Consider the following 19,464-nt stretch of genomic DNA (forward strand, 5'->3'; position numbering starts at 1 on the left):
CCTACTGTGAAACATGGGGGTGGTAGCATCATGCTTTGGGGGTGCTTTGGGGGCCTAGCCAGTCTCCAGACCTAAACCCAATAGAGAATCTTTGGAGGGAGCTCAAACTCCGTGTTTCTCAGCGACAGGCCAGAAACCTGACTGATCTAGAGAAGATCTGTGTGGAGGAGTGGGCCAAAATCCCTCCTGCAGTGTGTGCAAACCTGGTGAAAAACTACAGGAAACGTTTGACCTCTGTAATTGCAAACAAAGGCTACTGTACCAAATATTAACATTGACTTTCTCAGGTGTTCAAATACTTATTTGCAGCTGTATCATACAAATAAATAGTTAAAAAAATCATACATTGTGATTTCTGGATTTTTTTTTTTTATTATGTCTCTCACAGTGGACATGCACCTACGATGACAATTTCAGACCCCTCCATGATTTCTAAGTGGGAGAACTTGCAAAATAGCAGGGTGTTCAAATACTTATTTTCCTCACTGTATATATATATATAGTCTAAAATCAATTTTATGTCTTCGGAAGGGAATTTGAACAAAGAATTGGTTCAGTCAATCATGCATAGTATTACCTCGGCAGGAAGAGGTTGTAAAGATGTTTGAGGATCGTTTGAACATAAAGGTTGGGTTCTTTAATGATAGGTTGCGGTATGGAATCTCGTGGTGACACCAGTGCCATGATCCAGTCCGTGTAGACATCCACACACAGCTTGACTGTATCTCCATCCGACGGAAGAGTCAGACCATAACATATTACTTCCATAGTCCATTTCACCTATTAAGATAAACACATGAATGATTAGAGAAGCGTACACAAACCATTTATTACATCAGTCAAAAGGAAAGGAAATGGCAAATTAAATAAGAAATTATTAAAGATGAATTTTGAGTGGCTATCAAGAATCCTGCCTCTGTTAGAAAATTAATTATACACTGCAATTGTAAACTTCAATAAAAAATGTATTTTGGTAGTTTAATCTCCACCAACTACTGTATATGTATATAAAAATTTATTTGCTTTACCAAATATCCTTGAGCTATGCCTCCATCTTAGTTCAAAACTATCATTCATTTACTTATTTAACATAAAATTGACATGAAATTGTCAAACTGTGTCCCCATTGACTTATCAGCTAATGTATCTCCACATATTTGAAGCATGTGAACTGCCTGTAGAGACAAAACCATATTTTAGATAGTCATATTTTCAGTTCCTTTAACTCTTTTTTTTATTTAGCAGTAGCTGAGTAAAATCTCTCCGCTATCACAGTTCCTTTGTCTTTTCTGACCTCTTCCACTAAAGTAACATTCCATGAATGTTTGTTTAACTCATGTTAATAATTAGCTGAACCTGTTGCAAGTGTGGAAATGATGTTCTCTGAAACTGTGCTGTAGAAAAACAATTGGATAGTGGCTTCTAAAAGACAAACAAAATGCACAATAAATAATACGCCCATTTTCCCCGGCACATTCTTGCAACCCAGTAAAAACTCCATGGACCTCTCTTTTTCTTTTTGGTGTGTTTGAAAAATCTTAAAAAAAAAAAATCAAAAGTTAATATATCGTTTGTAAAACAGAATTGTGCTTGAAGCACACTGCCGATGTTCCTGCTCGTGAGATTAAACAGCAAAATGAACGTTTACGTTTTACATTTTTAGCATCTGGCAGACTTACAATTCTACACTGAGCAGTTGAGGGTTAAGGGCCTTGCTCATAAGACCAGAAGTAACAGCTTGGTGGTGCTGAAACAGGAATTTATGACGTACTGATCAGAAGTCCAACAACAAAAGTGATTCTATTTTTCAATCACAGTTTATGGTTTATTTTTTTATTTTTTATTATACGTTTTGTTGAAGCTCAAAGGTGCAACAAAGTAACAATGAGGAAACACCATTCAACAGCTACGACTACTGTTCTCCATAAGCGCCAAACAGCTGAACAGTCACCACCTACTGATTTATTCCAAGATGTTGACCTCCTCTTCAGGATTTCGACAAGTATTTTAGAACATTTTCACACACTTACACCCTGCCCTAATATTTTGACTGAAAACATACACAAACATTTCCAAAAGCATTGCAAACTGCCAACAAAAACATTCGCCTTCCAAGCTCGCGCCATTTCCTACAGTATTTCCTTTAGCTTCAGTATTCATTTTCACTTTAGAATACTTGTCTGAAAGTCCCTGTTCAGGTCACATTATGTGGGGCTCCTTGCATTAGAATTGCAGCTAGGAAATACAGGACCCAACTTGGACAGGGTGAATATTCACACTTGGGTGGTGGGGGGGAGAAAAATGGGACATGGTCAGGGCGAGCACAATACTGTGATGAAGAAGCACAAGCTAATAGTAATAAGATTGCAGAGGGATTGTATATCATCGCAACTAATTAACTGTTAAGCACTGTTACTCCTTACCAACAACTGATCTGGTGTGTGTACCACTCGAATGTTTTCCAAAAGTGCCATTGCGAAGGAAATCCATCGAGGCACAGCTTTAATATAGGAATTTAATGTGTCACTATAAACATTGGAGAAATTACTATGTTCTTAAAGAAAGTATAATATGGCAAAGAATTTTGGATGAATTATGCTAATCTACACCATAATACATGCTTATAATACAAAGTTTCTTTATTTTATTTATTATATATTTTTTGATGGTCCATGACAGTGGTCTTCGAACAATTATATACAGTGGAACCCGGTTATGTCGATGTCCTAGGGGGTCGCCAAAAAGCATCGAGATAACCGATGATCGAGATAAACAAAAATCAAAATGGCGGCAATATATTAACGTGCTTGAAATTTCTTTATGTACATGATGTGCGTTAATAAATGAGAATGTACATGCACGTGTTTTTGAAGGGTTTTTTACACAACAGCGTTGCCGCGATTTGTTTGATGAAGGCATGCTATAAAAATACATACAGTACATGTTTATCTGTCAGGAATCCACCTGCCACGCCCCCTTCGGCCCCCTTCAGCGTGGCAGGTGTTTTCTCACCCGCTTTCTCTGAAGCTCCCGGCTTTAATCGCGCACATATGGTGCTCGTTCAGCATCATCACCAGCTCCTATTTAAACTTCCACACTCTCACTGTCCGTTATTGTTGGTATATGTTGGTTCACGGCGGTCGTTGTTATCGCGCATGCGTATCCCGGTACGTGTCTTCCCACCGGCACTCTCTCACCGGCTGCTCTTTTCTACCCCCCCCCCCCCCCCCCCGATCCTGCCAGTGTTCATTCTATGCTTTTGCTGCTCATCCCACGTTCTCCCGTGTGCTGTTCAGCGCCGCGCTTATACTTTCGCCTCCCGTTCATCGCATAACATTTAACAACAAAAGGCATATGTGCACTAACTAACAGCAGAGATTCACCAGTATACAATACAACACCTGTAACATCTGTAAGGCTTGATTTTTCCGCGAGTTCTTCTGCGGCTGCACAGCGCCGAACGAGATAACTGACGTTAAATGGCAAATTTCCCCCCCCTTGTGCTCGAGATATCAGGGTTCGGCGACATAACCGATAAAAAATGCTTAGACAAAGCGAGAATTTGGCGGTTCCACTTCAAAAACCTCGACTTAATAGGGTTGTCGAGGTAACCGAGGTCGAGATAACCGGGTTCCACTATATATCCTAAAATATTACGCAGAACTTCTATAAAGAAAAAGTTTTTATGAGAATCTATGAGGTCATTATATCAAAACAGAAGGTCATCTGTGGTATCTGCTTGATATCACTAATAAAAACCAAAAAGTACCTGACCTTTAAAAAATAAATAATAAAAACAAAAACAAAAAAACAAACAGTGCCTACAAAGAAAGGCACCATTAGTACATTCCTGGCACTGACTCGCATTATCCAAATAGCTTGAGGCCTTTGTGGAAGCTCGGGGGTGGAGGCAATCGATAAAGATCAGATCCAGAGAGTGGCCGAAAGGGAATTCGCAGGATATCCTTCTACTGTTATCAGGCTGCACAGAAGCCTGCAGGAACCGCAAACACAATATACCAGATGGGGAATTTAAAGCTCTAAAACATGCAGTGAAACACACACACACACACACACACACACACACACACACACACACACACACACACACACACTAGGCATAAGGGTCAGAATTTTTGCAATACCACACAAATCACAATAAAACAAAACCCACAGAAATAATAGGAAGTGCTTCAAGCTCTCACTTTAACACTGATACTGACTAAAGAATCTGCTTAACATCTAAACAAGAGCAACATGTCTCCTGTGCATTTCCTATGAACATTTCCAAGGCAAACATATGTAAATACAACACACAGGTTTCGTCCTGAAAGGACACCAAAAGCTTTTTTCACAAGACATTCAAATATGTTATTGGTTTTTAGATTTTAACCTGCTCAACAGAGCGCACTATCTGTTCAAATAACAGTAATCCAGCAGCCTTTAATAAAACTCTCCACTGTTTGTCTGTCCTGAGAAGTAGCAACATAAAGTTAGGAACGTGATGCCAGACAGCTTCCATCTTGCCATAAAGTCTCTGGAAGAATGTTCACCACTAGCCCACACATAGTAGATATACAACAGCAGTTTGTGGAATACAACTTAAGGATAACATTTTGTAACTTACTAACATTTTGAACCGTCATTCAAGTAAAATATCCAACACGGAATGCCAGTTTGCTTCTGTTTTAGTTCCTCCGTTGTGGCTGTGATTTTGATTGACTAAACAATATACTTTGATCCAGCTGCTTGAATACAATCTGAGAAAACTGGATCGCAGGGGAAATGCTGAATAATTGATGCCAGCATACAGTCTGTTAATAAAAAAAAGACTGATCTTGTGTTAGAGCTGAGCCTGTAACTGATTAGCTGTCATAATCGATTCATAACTAACCAACAAAACAATAACGTATGAGAGCATTGCCATTTGTTACTGAATAACATGGAACAGGGAAACTTTGAAGGAATGAAGCAACACTCATACTCTTGCACTACATAACACTGTGCACAAAACAGCCCTATTACCACAAGTCATTTTAACACAAACACATCAATTTGTTTTTGACTTGTTTTTCTTAATTCTCATGTGTATTGTGCAGATAAACTGAACATTCAGACCGGATTGGTAAAAAGTCTGAGATGTTATTTTGAGTTTAAATGCAATCTGGGTTCTGGGGAGGGAGCAACGAAGGGGAAGGAAGAAAGAAAGACCAAAAAAAAGACAAAGAGAAAGACAGAAAAAAGAGAAAGACCGAAAGAGAGACAAAGAGAAAGACCGACAAAAAGACCGACAAAAAGACCGTCAGAAAGAAAGAAAGAAAAATTTTCTGCAGTCTACAGACAATACAGATGCTTTTCAATTACACAGCAGTATATTTGTTTGATTCACAAGTAGGGCTGCAACTAACGATTACTTTAGTTACTTTAGATCAATGAATCAGCTGATTATTATTGTTGTTTTATTTTGCGATTGATCAACAAATCTAATAAAAAAAAATTATTAAATGTTTTGCGTATTATAACGATATAGAACCCAAATTCAGGGTATTTACGTATAAAAGTGCACTTAAAAAATCCAAAAGCCACATATTGAGTTTAACTATCTTTAATTAAAACATTTAAAAGCTTCTAGTAGCTGCTTGTTGAGGAGCGCATGGGGGATTTCTCCTTTGAACAAAATCACTCATGCTGGGTTGCTTCTGTATAAAAAAAAAAAGAAAAGAAAAAATCATTAGTATGCAACGTGAAGCAATTTCTGTAAATCAACATTTTGTATTGTATTTTGCAGATGGCAAGTTGACTACCAAACTTTAAAAAAAAAGTTATAAAATGTAATACATCATTTCATCATTTGTAAAGATATAAGCATCTACAATATATAATTAATTTCATTTTGTATAATATTTAAATGATATATGCATAAATTAAATATACAAACATTGAAAACAAGCACTTGAATGTACGCAGTGAATCACGTTTGAAAACTGGTAAGTTATAAACGCTAGAAAAAAGAATGGAACAAAGAAATGCAGCAAGCTAACAGACTTGATAAAAAAAAATAAAAAAATAAAACAATATACATTACATAAAAAAGTACATGTACAAATGCATAAAAACTCGCTGATAACCATAACAGTGGTTATAAAAAAACGATAAAAATTTTATCGTTTACTGCTGCTGTTATTTGCTGCTTTTAGATTTACTGTTTTTTTTCCCTGTGTGTGATTTAAATTGAATCCATCACTATGTCGAGAGCGATCTGATTGCGCAACCTGATGCTCACGAGTCTCGACAAAACAGATCCAGTGCGAAAGTCCCGAAGTTATCAAACAAACAGTTTACACAATAGCACTTCATTAAACTACACCATTTTCACATGATGAGGATAAACAGTTTTTGCTCACCGTGCTCATGTTTCACCTTCATCCGTGACTCCAGTGTGTTTGCTTTTCGTGTGTTTGTGCATCACCGTGGTACTTCCATCCAACACAAGCTCAGCTTTGCATAACTTCCAGGTACGGTTTTCTTTGTTGCGTTTAATATAAAATGCTCCTATGCCTTGGATGACCTTGGACGCACTCTTTTTCCTGCTGCGGGTTGACCCTGTACTCTCCGCTATTTCCCCAAGTGGCTGTGTTATCTTGCTGTCACGCTAAACACGTAAATTGAACAGCCCAAAAGGGCGTCCGTTGACAACGAATTTCATTATCGATTATTATCGCTTAGTTGTTGCAGCCCCGTTCACAAGCATTTCAGACGACTGATACAATTTAGATTCCGTTTAATGAAGCAGGTTTAGTTTTATTTGTTTGAATGACGAGGCGAGTTTAGACGGAGGTTGAGATCCAATTAAATCTTGTGTTTTTATTCAAAAATTTCTGAGGGGAAAATAAAATCTTTATCTGTGCTGCATTGTAACAGTGGTATTGCAATGAATGTTGCTGGTATTACACTTGATGTAATATCCTGTGTATAGGTCTGTTTGTTCTAGTTAGTCATGTGTTATCTTGTGTTTATTTATGTTGCTCCATGTAGCACCTTTGTCTTGGAGGAAGGCTGTTTCGTTTCACTGTGCACTCTAAAGCCACTTGACTTGACTTGACGTACAGGTAGACCCCAAATTACGAAGTAAATAGGGACCGAAAAACCGGTCGGAAGTCCATCAGTCGAGAAGAGTGACTACTTTATGATGCTTTCAGACGCAGACATAAAGAGGCACCGTAAACACGTTTAAAAAATTTTTTTTACATAGTACATATAAAGTAAATAACAAATTTTTATACAAATTTTAATATTTTTTCCGTCTGAGGTGACCGTATCTCTAAAATGTCGTAAGTCGAGTGATCGTAGGTCAGGGTGTAACTGTAGTTTTGTTATTGGGAACAGGGAATTAGATCAGCCCTATTGAAAAAAAGCCAAGATGTATTTGAAAAAAACAATACTTTCCACTAAAAATTAAAGGTTAAATGACATTATTGGGGGGAAAACACAATAAACATACAAATACGCAATCATATCTGTGAATCTTTTGTTTACAAGCTGATCAAATCAGCATTTTATTAACTTATTTGTATAAATAATCAACTAAAAGAAATCTATTTTTGTTGAAAAAAGCCGTAATCAGTTTCAATATACAGTATATTGTCCCCTGACATACACAGACGACGTGGACAGATTTGTCAGTACCTTTAGAAAAGAAATAGAAATAATTGGAAACAATTGATTTCTTTCAAATTTGCCAAGCCACAATGCTTCCGGGAGAATGTCCTTTGGACAGATTGGAGCTTTTTGGCAAAGCACATGAGCTGTACGTTCAAACACGTGAAAAAAAAAAGATCTTTCACAGAAACAATACCTGCTGTGAATCATGGAGGGGGTTCGGTGATGTTTTAGGGCCGAGTTGCTAAAATAAAATTGGCACAATGAAATCTAAAAACTAACAAGCCATTCTGGAGCGAAACGTACTGCTCAGTGGCAGAAAGCTCCATCTCAGCCACAGCTCATGGGTCCTCCGACAGGATAATGACCCAAAGCATACAGCTAAAAATACCCAAGAATGGCTAAGAATACAATAAGTGTTCTGAATAGAAGCCATGATCTGAATCCTATCAAACCACCTGGAAAAAAGGTGAAGCACATTGTGTGGTGAAGGAATCCTTCAGACATGAAACAGCTGTAATTTGCTCATGAAAAATAGGCCAAACTACCTGTCGACACATACAAAATCTAAGTACCAGCAGAAATCGGTTGTGTGCAGTGATTGCACAAATCTAAAGGTTGTGCAACAACATATTCGGTTGAGGGTTCTATTGTTTTTGTTCGTGCTCTTTTCATTTGTATAATTATCAAAAATATTCTGTTGAGTATCAAAAGCAGTCAGATTTCTATAAAATATGCAAAAAATTCAAATTAAATAAATAAATAAATTATGGATACCAATTACTTCTGTCCAACAGGGGCGCCAACAAATTTGTCCACACAAATTTTGTATGTTTCTGTATACCTCTTTATCTGTCTTGAGGAGGCACTCGGAGGTGGGAGCTCCCAGGGTGGAACCCAGAGGCCGAACCACCGCGTTGGCAACGTCACGGCCCACACTGGCAGGGTACGAGTGCAGGACGCTGACGTGACCCTGATCGCTCTGCACGACCAGGTGCAAAGACCTCCATTCCGAGTACATGGCTGTAGACTTCTACTGCATCCAGCTGAGCTCTGAAATCACACGTAAACACCAGCATTTCGTCAAAACTGGAGCAAAGTTTCACAACAACTCCAAATTCATTTGCAACAAGAACTGATATTTTGGCCTAAATGTCACTAGAGCTCTGACCACACGCAGACAATCAGACAACAGCCTGCAGCGTGCGTCTCAATGTTAATCAACGCTCGGCCTTTTTAGAACTAACGAGCGGAGCACAACAAAACAGTCTATGCATCCTGTCTGTGGTGTTTACCTCACTACTGCGGAATTGTTTATTACATCAAGGGTTTCCTGTGGTTGCACAAAAACTGTACCTTCATCTGCATATTAACTGTAGCTCTTCAAATGCCAGACGCAGCAACAACCCAGTCTCTGAAATGCACTACGAGCAAATATGGAGCTCAACAATGAATACGCAAATTCACTTCGACAAAAATTCCTTCATGTTCAGTAACTGATGATCAGGATCGTGGAGGAATCTGAAACAATCCTGGAAACACTATGTGGTGGGTATCGCGCGCGCACGCACACGCACACACACACACACACACACACAAACACACAAATCGATACATTCATTTACAACTAGGGTGCAAATTCAGTGTAGCCAATTGATGATCCACTTGCTTGTTTTTACCATGTAGGAGGAAACTGGAAAACCCAGAGGAAACCCCCACCCACGCACATGGAAACCTGAGTTCAGAATTGAACCAGGGCGTGTGAATCTGAGGCAGCAAATCTGCATTGAGTGAGGCGTGGAAAAAAACGTAAATGAATACACAATCAAGGCACCTGCACAGTACAGTATGAACCATGTGCACACTTTAAAGTTGCCCTAACAAATAAATAAACAAACAAACACTGAATAGCCATTTATCACAAGTTGTTTCCACTTTGCCGACCTCCCAGCTTTATCCCGATGCCCTATTGGAGATCTAAAAAGCCATGAAGTTATAGAAATGGTCTGCTACAATGGCTCAGGACTGCAGTTGGCATGAACAGTCTTAGATTCAAGTGTCCATCAGTAAACAGTTAGAAACCATAACAATGATTCAATTATAATGAATGGACATTGGGTGTCACCTGGATAAGAATGGGTTCCCTTTTGAGTCTGGTTCCTCTCAAGGTTTCTTCCTCATACCATTTTAGAGATTTTTTTATTTATTTTTTTTTTTTTACTTGTGACTGTTATCACTATTATCAGGGATCTGACTTATAAAAACTGACTTATGATGGTACAATTTGGAACAATAACTTGGGACAATGTCCATGGTAAGAAATCCTATATAAATAAAACTGAATTGAAGAATAAACATCAGGCTACGGTCTTTCCAGGCGAGGGCACACACTTCAGGTGAGGATCAGGAGGAGGAGGGAGGTTGCCAATACAAACGCATTCGAATGACACGGCTGACACTTTCCAGACGCTCTTTTCCTCCTCTCTACACTCAATCATACAACAACCATAAACAGACTGTAGTAAAAAAAACGTTCATGAGCGGCGACCGGAGCAGACCGGAATAACATGTTTCTAAAGAAATGTTACAGGTTTAAACCGGCGGTTTGTATGTACCACAGCTTTGTAGAAACTGAAAACCGACCATAAATAATAATACTAATAATATATATATATAAAAAAAAACAGATTTAGGAATAGAAACACTGGAGCTGGATCATCAGCAAGCTCACATTCTCCACAAACCGACTCAAGAGCTGTGAATTAATTCCGGATATCGACCGTGTGAAACAGGAAGTCCGTGCGGAAGTCCAGTAGATGCCACTCCACCAGCTGAATCTAAGCAAACCTGACAGACCTCTAGCTAAACATGGAGAAATGAGAGGAGTTTAGTGAGAGCTTTGAGAGTTGGCCATGGAGGATTTCTCACAACATTTGAGGACAACGTCCTAGATGAACGAGTGTGTACATTTGTGTACGAGTGTGTACGAGTGTGTACATTTGGATTGTACATGTCTGAGCTGGTGGACATACAGGACTGTCCAGCTTTAATTCTGAGAAGTGTAGAAGACCAGCAGAGTTTAACAGCCTGTAGAGCAAGTTCCTCTCAGGGGGTGGGACATATATTTTCTACAAAGCGTTTAATTGGATGAATAAAATGAGCAATCATCAAATTATAAATCAGTCACACTGACGTTTCAGACATGGGCACGACCGAGTTTAACAGCCATCACTGTAGAGCAAGTCCCTCTGAGAGGGGCGGGACATATACTTTCACCAAAGCACGTAATTGGACAAATAATCAACCAATTAAAAATCAGTCACACTCATGCAGCAGACATACTACTACTCGATCCGTACTGTAAACACTATTTCAACTAAGCATGTGTGCAAATGTGTCTACTTCATCAACAATGTGTCATTTATATCAAGATAATCAATAGTAAAAGTAGTGACAACGGATCGAGTAGCCACAATAGTCAAAGCCGTACAACCAAATACACACCGACCGTCTTTAAGAGCCATCATTCCAGAGTTCCTGGTGGACATTCTAGGGTCCCTGGTGGGTCCAATGGGGATCCCCTGGTGGTCTAGTGGTTAGGATGCGGTGCTTTCACCGCTGCGGCCCGGGTTCGATCCCCGGTCAGGGAACCGACCCCAGCCACTCTTAGTGCCGGTCCCAAGCCCGGATAAATGGGGAGGGTTGCGTTAGAGAGGGCATCCAAACATGCGGATGATCCACTGAAAGAAAGTACTCTAGAGTAGGTCCCTCCCTGTGGGCGGGGCATAAACCATCTACAGAGCATCTAATTGGATGAATACAGAACTAGTACAAGATAAATCATCAAAAAAAATGTCCTGTTCCCCTCTCAATGATCTACTCTAATATTAAAATTGGAATACACTCAACACGTAGTGGCCCGAACAAGATGGGAAATATACACCCAGCGCTCGGGATGGATTTCAGGGCCACTTTAAAAACACGGGCCCTGCACCTGCGACTTCCGTAAACTCTGTTTGCTGGCTCCAGGCGGTGCTATGTCTCAAACAGCATACTGTCCTACTAGATAGTACACAATAATAGCACGGGGTTGAAGTGGACCCACTGTTGACTACTGTACTGGGTGATTTGGGACGCAGCAGAACAGGAAGCGAATCACGACAGCACGTTATCACTGTCTCTCATTTCTACAGGAGTTGTCATTAAACACACAACAACAACAAAACAACCTGCATGTTCTGTATTTCTATTATGGAAAAAATAATTCGTCTAAAATATAATAATAATAATAATAATAATAATAATAATAATAATAATAATACGCGTGCTTTCATTGCGGTGAAACTGATCTACAGGAAGACTAGCTTGAGCTGGGCAGGAAGGTGGTGGTTGTTGTGGTTGGATTGGACCGACTGATCACGTCGATCTGCTTAAATTCCTGAAATTAAACCTCCGAGATCGGAGACGATCAGCACTGGATCCCCCTGAACGCTTTCCTGCCGACATTATCTCAATTTTATGAAACAGGAAGAACTCTAATGGACCAGCATTAGCTAGCAGGCTAATCAGAGCTAGCCCAGGAGCCTAGCCTTGTTTGACGGCTCATTCAGCTTCGATGACAGCTTAGGCTCCAGCTCGCGTTTGCACACTGTGTACTGACTGATTGTTTCGCAGGATACAGAAAACCTTTTTTATTCCATAAAATTAAAAGGAATCAAGGTGAACACGAATCAGATCGTTAGCACTCTTAGCTTAGCCTGCTACCATAACCATATCGGTGATGTTATTGTAGGCCGCAATGCGGGACAATCCTGCAGGGGGAAAAACACAACAAGAGTCTGCTGTCAGACTAACTAACCGGAAGAGCAGTAAGCTCTTCTTACCTGCTTCCGAGGTCATAGCAAGCACTCGTGTCTGTTCAGTGGATCAGGCAGGACGGACAGGAGAAACTCTGCAGCATCTTTGTCACTAGCTAGATCACATCCATAGCTGTGCACCGCAAACGGTTTGACCACAGCGCGGACACGGAGACGACGGATGATAGAGATCACCGCCAGGGGGCGCTACACTGAGCCAGCACGAAGGAGAGGCCTGCGAAACAGGGCAGCACGAAACAGCACTCCAATCCGCTTACTTCTCACTATAAGGGGACACGAAATAGCGTGTTTAGGGAGCCTACGTAGTGCACTTCTGTGTTTCTAAAAGGGTACTGTTTAGGACTCAGCCCTGGTCAATTAGTATAGTCTATTCATGAGCAGTTTACACGAAATTGTCTTAAAAGTTTATTTATCAGCCTAAACCCCTTAAACTGTGATATCCATTCGATGTACTTTCTCAGTACAAACTATGGAAGCCAGTTTCCGCCACTGAATACAAAATAATACAAGGTTATTGCGAACCAAATATTGGTTATTATCTTACAATTCTGCCTTGTTTTTCTCAGAATTGCATGATACAACCTCGCAATTCTGACTTTTCTTCTCAGAACTGTGATATATAAACTCTGAATTGTGAGGGGAAAAAGGCTGAATTGTGAGATATAAACTCGCGTTACAATGTCAATTTTTTTTCTCTCGCATTTGCGACACTTTCTGGCAAAGCACATAATAGGCTTTCAAATCTATTATACGCAAATTATATAGGATTATCATGCCAAAAAGTTAATATGGCCAATATTATATAATATAATAATATAGTATATGGTATACAATAAAAAGTTTACCGCCGTATTCTGTAAGAAACACATCTCGTGGTTTCCTATGGCGCTCTGCCAGAAAGTGTCGCAAATGAGTTGCTCGCAAAGTCAGAAATCTGACAATATAACGCGAGTCCATATCTCACAATTTTTTTTTCCGCATTTGCCAGCTCATATTTCCTAATTGTGACTTTTTTCTTAACTCGCAATCAAATAATATTATTTTAGATATTTATCAGAAACATTCCCCTCCTGTGTGTTCCAGAAACCTGGTCACTTCAACTGACCAAATAATAAATACTACAGGGGTTTCATTGTTGGGTTTCATTTCTACCACTGCCAAAGCAATAAATTAAGTAATTCATTAAATAAATAAAAAAATGATGAACATATATATATACACATTTGCTTTATGAAAACATGTTAAGACTGTATATTGTCTTTATAACATGTCTGTGTTAAACAGCATTTAAAGGAAAATGGGCCATTCTCTAATTTGAATGGCAAAATTAAAGGCAGAATGAACTATATATAGATTTCTCTTCTGTTCATGTGCTTTCCATTTTCTGAATTGATGACACTTTTATTTTTAAAAGCATTCTTACTCTATAGCAATTTGTAACATCTTTCCACATAACAATAGCACTCATTTAAATCGTGCAATATTACTTATGTAATCTTATCTTATATTACATAAAATTTATAATAAGCAGAAATACATTTCTGGTTTCATTTAAAATCATATAAAAGCACATCTTCAAGGTACCCTGTGGTATTTTTTATCAGCAGTTAATCTTGCCATACTTGACAAGTGATAACATTTCATGATTATGGATGCCCTAAAGACTTAATGTTCAGTTTTTTACTGGAAGTCTGTGATATATATATATATATATATATAAATAGAGAGAGAGAGAGAGAGAGAGAGAGAGAGAGAGAGAGAGAGAGAGAGAGAGAGACAGACAGACAGACAGACAGACAGACAGACAGACAGACAGACAGACAGATCGATCCCCCCAGAAGGAAATGAAAGTTACTAGGATTGAAAGTAATATCACAGACAAATAAGTACTTTTCTAAAAATGTACTGCCATTATGATTAGGACATTTTTGAAATTATAATATGATTCTATATATTGAAATTTAGTTAAAGATAAATCACTGCATTAACCATTAGCCAAAATCTTCCCACAATTTTGTAGAATGCAATAAAACTTTGGTGTTAGTAATCTTACCCAAGTGATGTCACCCCTTTTCCTGCAAACAATGTGTGTATATATGTATCACTCTTATTATTGTTTTATGTCATCCTGTCTCTAGACTTGTCAGGCTACAGACATTCATTTACAATACATGCAGTCTTTGCTCTGGCCAGGCTAATGTGGAACTGGAAATACCCTCCCATGTGCTGTATCCATCGCTGGATAGACTTGCCCCAAATCAATCATGGGTATTCTTGTAATAAATCTTCCACTTGTGGTGTGGTGAAATACTCCTGCAGGCTTGAGGAATAAGGAGTATTCTGGCAGAAATAGCCTGAAGAATGATTGTCAGTAAAGCACTTGTGTGCCCCTACAGCAGAGTAAAAAACAGACATTATCCCAAATAAGAGTGTGACTGCTTTGGCTGCCCTCACTCACTTTGCTCTTGAAGGATATTATTCTAAAGACAGCCGAGGAAAGCTAGTAGATGTTGTATTAGTCCAAGGTAACATGTCTCACTGGCTTAAGGCAGCATAGTGTGATATTTTCTCCATTGGACATACACTTTGACCCAATGACATATATTGTCCTCTCCTTGTACTTTGGGTGAGGGTAAACTAGGTTCATCAGTAAGGCTGTACTCTAATGCTGTATGAATCTCTTGTATATACCTTGAAAATTACACAATTGAGCATGCAATATCTTAGCATTGTATGATTACATCATACTATAGTGGGTCACCATATAACATACTGTACCACACTATACTATATATTGCTCACTTGGACTTACTTGCGTATGCCAACCTTTCAAAGCTGGTTCTTTTCTACGTTCCTTTTTTTAGTGGATCATTGTAGACATGTTGTTTCCTCTGACATTCTTTGACTGTGAAGCAATGTAATTGTACTTGCAAATGCATTAGACTCTTAGTTTAATGCATTGTTGTCTATTACCATATTTATAATTACATAATTACATGACCTCATGATTAATTGATAATCATGACTTGCCTCCAGAATAAATATATATTCTTAAATATAAATATATATATAATATAAATATATATATAATTTGTGTTCCAAACACAAATTCTTTTTTCAAGGGTTATAGGTGGGTCAATGTTCAATGCTTAATGGTCTGACTTAATAATCAGAGATTGTGAACACACCACACTAACTTGTAGATATATTGAAGTCTGGTGTTCTTTCTTTTCTTTTCATGCAGGACACTGAGAATATGGCACCCAAGGGCATGATAACAATACTTTATTGTATTTCACACAATACAGTATGTAAAAAAAACACACACAAGAAGAACAACAGGACAGAGAACTGAGTCCATTCAGGTTTAAGAATACTTTGCATCAGTGGACAGTACAATGGACAGTTTTTGTCTGAAACTCTGCATTGTGAAGCAGCTCAAATGTAGACCTTTGCCCACTTTTGAACATGAACATACCGTAGACAAGAACATGGACAAATAGATAAAAAAAAAATATGTTCTGCTTTTTCTAATAACTTCCTCATTGGCTCCCACATCCTCTTTTGTGTGTTTTGATTATCCACTGTTTTCAGCACAGCCTAAGCAATGTCTGACTTACTCAGATGATGAAGAATGTTAAATCTAATCGTTATGGGCATAACCGCACACAAATTGGGAAATATGTTTAGCTTGGGTTATACAGACGGAATCAAAGTGAGAAACACCAAAAGTAAAGTCCATTTGCTTTGTTATCTAAACAGCAGAAGCGTGTTAGCGATCCCTGATCCAGTAGATGGCAGCACATTTACATGGAATTCCAGTGACAACACAAACACAATAAAGTACAGCCCTGTATTTCATGGTGTTCTAAAAAAAAAAAAATAGAAAAGAAAATGTTAGAAGTAAAGGAGAAAAAAGTTGTGCTCTTCTTCAATTTCCTTTCTAAACTTAGGACAGCTTGTTCTGCTCCACTCTCTATCCCTTATAAAGGAAACTACTCCATTTCAGGAGTTTGCTCTATCTCTATAGTTGGCCTACAGGTATGCAGCTAGAAATGTACTTGTCAGCAGAACAATTATGCTTCCTTCACATCTTCAGAGCAGAAAGGCTTGATTACAATCTGATGATGAGCTTGTTATTTTGCTCACAAAGGAACATTTGTCATCAGATGTTAATAACCTTCACATCTTCATTCCTACTGTATTTGTCTTCTCAGTCTTTAAGGACAAAATGGTCGTTTTATAAAATCAGCTTGTAGCTTGCAAAACAGGCTGAAGTACTACATACACACACACACACACACACACACACACACACACACACACACACACACACACACACACACACACACACACACACCTAGTAAAGAAGAAAAATTAAGAAATTGCATTTTACTGTGCAAAAGAGGAACCTTATCTCAGTGACAAACTTTTTTTCTCTTTTCTAAATCATTTTGTTGCTGATTGCTTAATAACACATTACTGACTGTCAAGTGATTGCATATTCCAAAGGAATGTATAGGAGGAGTGCGTGTGTGTGTGTGTGTGTGTGTGTGTGTGTGTGTGAGAGAGAGAGAGAGAGAGAGAGAGAGAGAGAGAGTGTGTTTCCGCCAGGTATTCGTCCTGGTGTTGACAACAGAATGTTTAACAGCTGTCTGTTAAATCATTATGTACAATGAATTGCACCAACTGAAAATTGTGAATAGAAAATGGTGAGACAAACACTAACTTTACATATTTTACATCATTAAATACAAATCTGAATAGATTTTTCCTTGTTTTATTTGTCAGTTTGTGTGTGCTATGTACTTAAATGTAGGTGCCACTGATTACAGATCTCTATTATATATATATATATATATATAATCTCTTATTATATATTCATATTTTAAATAAAAGACAGTATTGCTGATTTCAGGCTATGCTCACCCAACTCACAAGAGCTTCTAGGGCCCTAAAAGAACAGTGTCCTTTATTTATTCCCAGTAACCACCCTGTGGAGCGACGCTTGTCATTCTCTAATTAGCCGTGCTGTTTCAAAGCTTCTGTTGTTGTTTTCGAATTGCTGAGAGGCTCAGGCTTGACTTTTAGTGAGAACTAAGATAGTTGATCACAAAAGCCATGAATAATTCAATACTACACAGACTCGGAGAGACCAAATCAAGTCCAATAGGACCTGAATAAGTCCAGTCAAAAATCTAATTGCTGTTTATAGTATTCCAATTTAGAATAAATCCATGTGTGCCGCGATTGTAAACAGCTTAGTGAGTCGCCATTATGCTGTTGTTCTTATTACTTGATTACTAATGCACTCTTGCATTAGTAATATGCTTTTATCAGGCAGTTTCATTATTTACAAGGTGGCCTAGCATAAGATGTTTTCATGTTCCTGTGCATTGCCAATAAAGTACGAAAGCTCTTTGTGGAATGGTTCTGAGTGTATTTTGAAGAATCAGTGTTGAGCCTCTTGTTAAGAGCCTTGGAAATCTTCAGTACTAAAAGTGTTTGGTGGGAACTGCGAAGCATGAGCAGTGTTTGCATTTTACTCAGCAGATAGTTACACACGTGAAGACCGCGGGTTTTCAGCACTGAAACATTATGAAACTGCTTCGTTTCGCCCACACCACCGCATGCTCTCTTTCTCTATCTCTCTGGCTTGCCATTTAAACTAACCATTTCTCACCAAGCACCAGCTTTTTTCTTTTTTATAATATCTGTTGCATATACTTGTCTGCTTTTTACTTCAGCAAGCAACTTTTTTTTCTCTTCAGCAACCACATCTAAATGTCACACCAGCAGTGGAAACTCAGTCTCACCGTGCCTGATGATGGACCGTCCGAAAACTTGCATCTCTCCCTATTCCCCAGAAATGAAACTTGTGTGTTATTACAAAGAAACTGTTTCTTGGTAAATATTATAGGGGCTTATATAGCAGTTTAGTAATTACTGTGCAACAGATAATTGATAATTATTGGTAACAACAGATAAATATTGGTTAAAAAAAAAAAAAAAAAAAAACCTTTTGTAAATATTTGTGAAAACTGTTACCCAATAAGTTTTATATATTGTATGGTTATGGAAGTACTGAAACAACAAGGCCATTTTTGTTGGTATTTGCTATACATCGATGACTTTTGAGTTTAAAATTTAAAGATGGATATAAGACAATATTTTCAAATTTTAGCTTACATTCCCTTACATTTTACACATAGATGTTTTAAACTCTTTTAAATGTTACAGCCCACCCCTTCTTTAGTTTAGCAAAACTTTTGAAATCTTGAAGTCAATAAAATGAAATAACTAAATTTAAAAAATTTCTAATTCAAATTTTATTTGTCACATACACATTCATACAGAGTAGGACATGTAGTGAAATGCTTCTTATGACTGTGCAACATGTAAACATGTAAATAGAAATAAAATATAAAAAATAAAGTATAAAACTTATAAAAGTATATTTAAAGTATAAAGTATAAAAAATAAGGTTAAAAGTATATATATATTATATTAATAAAACTATATATGACAATATAAAAATATCTAATTTATATAATTATATATACACACACACAGTATATATATATATATATGTGTGTGTGTGTGTGTGTGTGTGTGTGTGTATATATATATATATTAGACAGAAAGGGATATATCAAGTCAAGTCAAGTCAAGTTTATTTGTATAGCGCTTTTCACAACAGACATTGTCTCAAAGCAGCTTTACAGAAAACAACAGTGAAGGTGAATGGTGTGCGTTTGTCCCTGATGAGCAGCCGTGGCGACAGTGGCAAGGAAAAACTCCCTTAGATGATATGAGGAAGAAACCTTGAGAGGAACCAGACTCAAAGGGGAACCCATCCTCATATGGGTGACATCAAAAGTTTGGTCATAAATCTTTCAACAATACAGAACAATTTGTGATCATCATA

General features: G+C 38.0%; 1 protein-coding gene and 2 long non-coding RNA genes across 17 annotated transcripts in view; 1 reads left to right on the top strand and 2 right to left on the bottom strand.

Annotated features, from left to right (window-relative positions):
- Window positions 1-12,756, bottom strand: part of ralgapb (Ral GTPase activating protein non-catalytic subunit beta) — a 46,882-nt gene extending 34,126 nt beyond the window's left edge. For 7 of the 15 annotated variants that reach the window (XM_083528861.1, XM_083528870.1, XM_083528860.1 and 4 more), the window contains exons 1-3: window positions 12,543-12,755; window positions 8,504-8,712; window positions 578-780 (exon numbers count right to left, since the gene is read on the bottom strand). In XM_083528861.1, coding sequence (XP_083384987.1) covers window positions 578-780; window positions 8,504-8,680 — 380 coding nt within the window. In that variant the 5' untranslated portion in view covers window positions 8,681-8,712; window positions 12,543-12,755. Of the gene's footprint in view, window positions 1-577; window positions 781-8,503; window positions 8,713-12,542 lie in introns of all 15 variants that reach the window. The other 8 variants (XM_083528871.1, XM_083528867.1, XM_083528865.1 and 5 more) reach the window with 2 other exon arrangements.
- On the bottom strand, window positions 5,590-7,400 carry LOC310720506. Its single transcript, XR_014531757.1, has 2 exons — window positions 6,405-7,400; window positions 5,590-5,699 (listed from the first exon to the last, which is right to left on the bottom strand). It is a non-coding gene; the product is annotated as an uncharacterized lncRNA (long non-coding RNA).
- Window positions 5,662-7,426, top strand: LOC310720521. Its single transcript, XR_014531763.1, has 2 exons — window positions 5,662-5,987; window positions 6,338-7,426. It is a non-coding gene; the product is annotated as an uncharacterized lncRNA (long non-coding RNA).
- Window positions 12,757-19,464: the final 6,708 nt, after the last annotated feature.

The sequence above is a fragment of the Silurus aristotelis genome, assembly GCF_946808225.1.
Source record: "Silurus aristotelis genome assembly, chromosome: 2".
In the NCBI taxonomy this organism is placed as follows: domain Eukaryota; kingdom Metazoa; phylum Chordata; class Actinopteri; order Siluriformes; family Siluridae; genus Silurus; species Silurus aristotelis.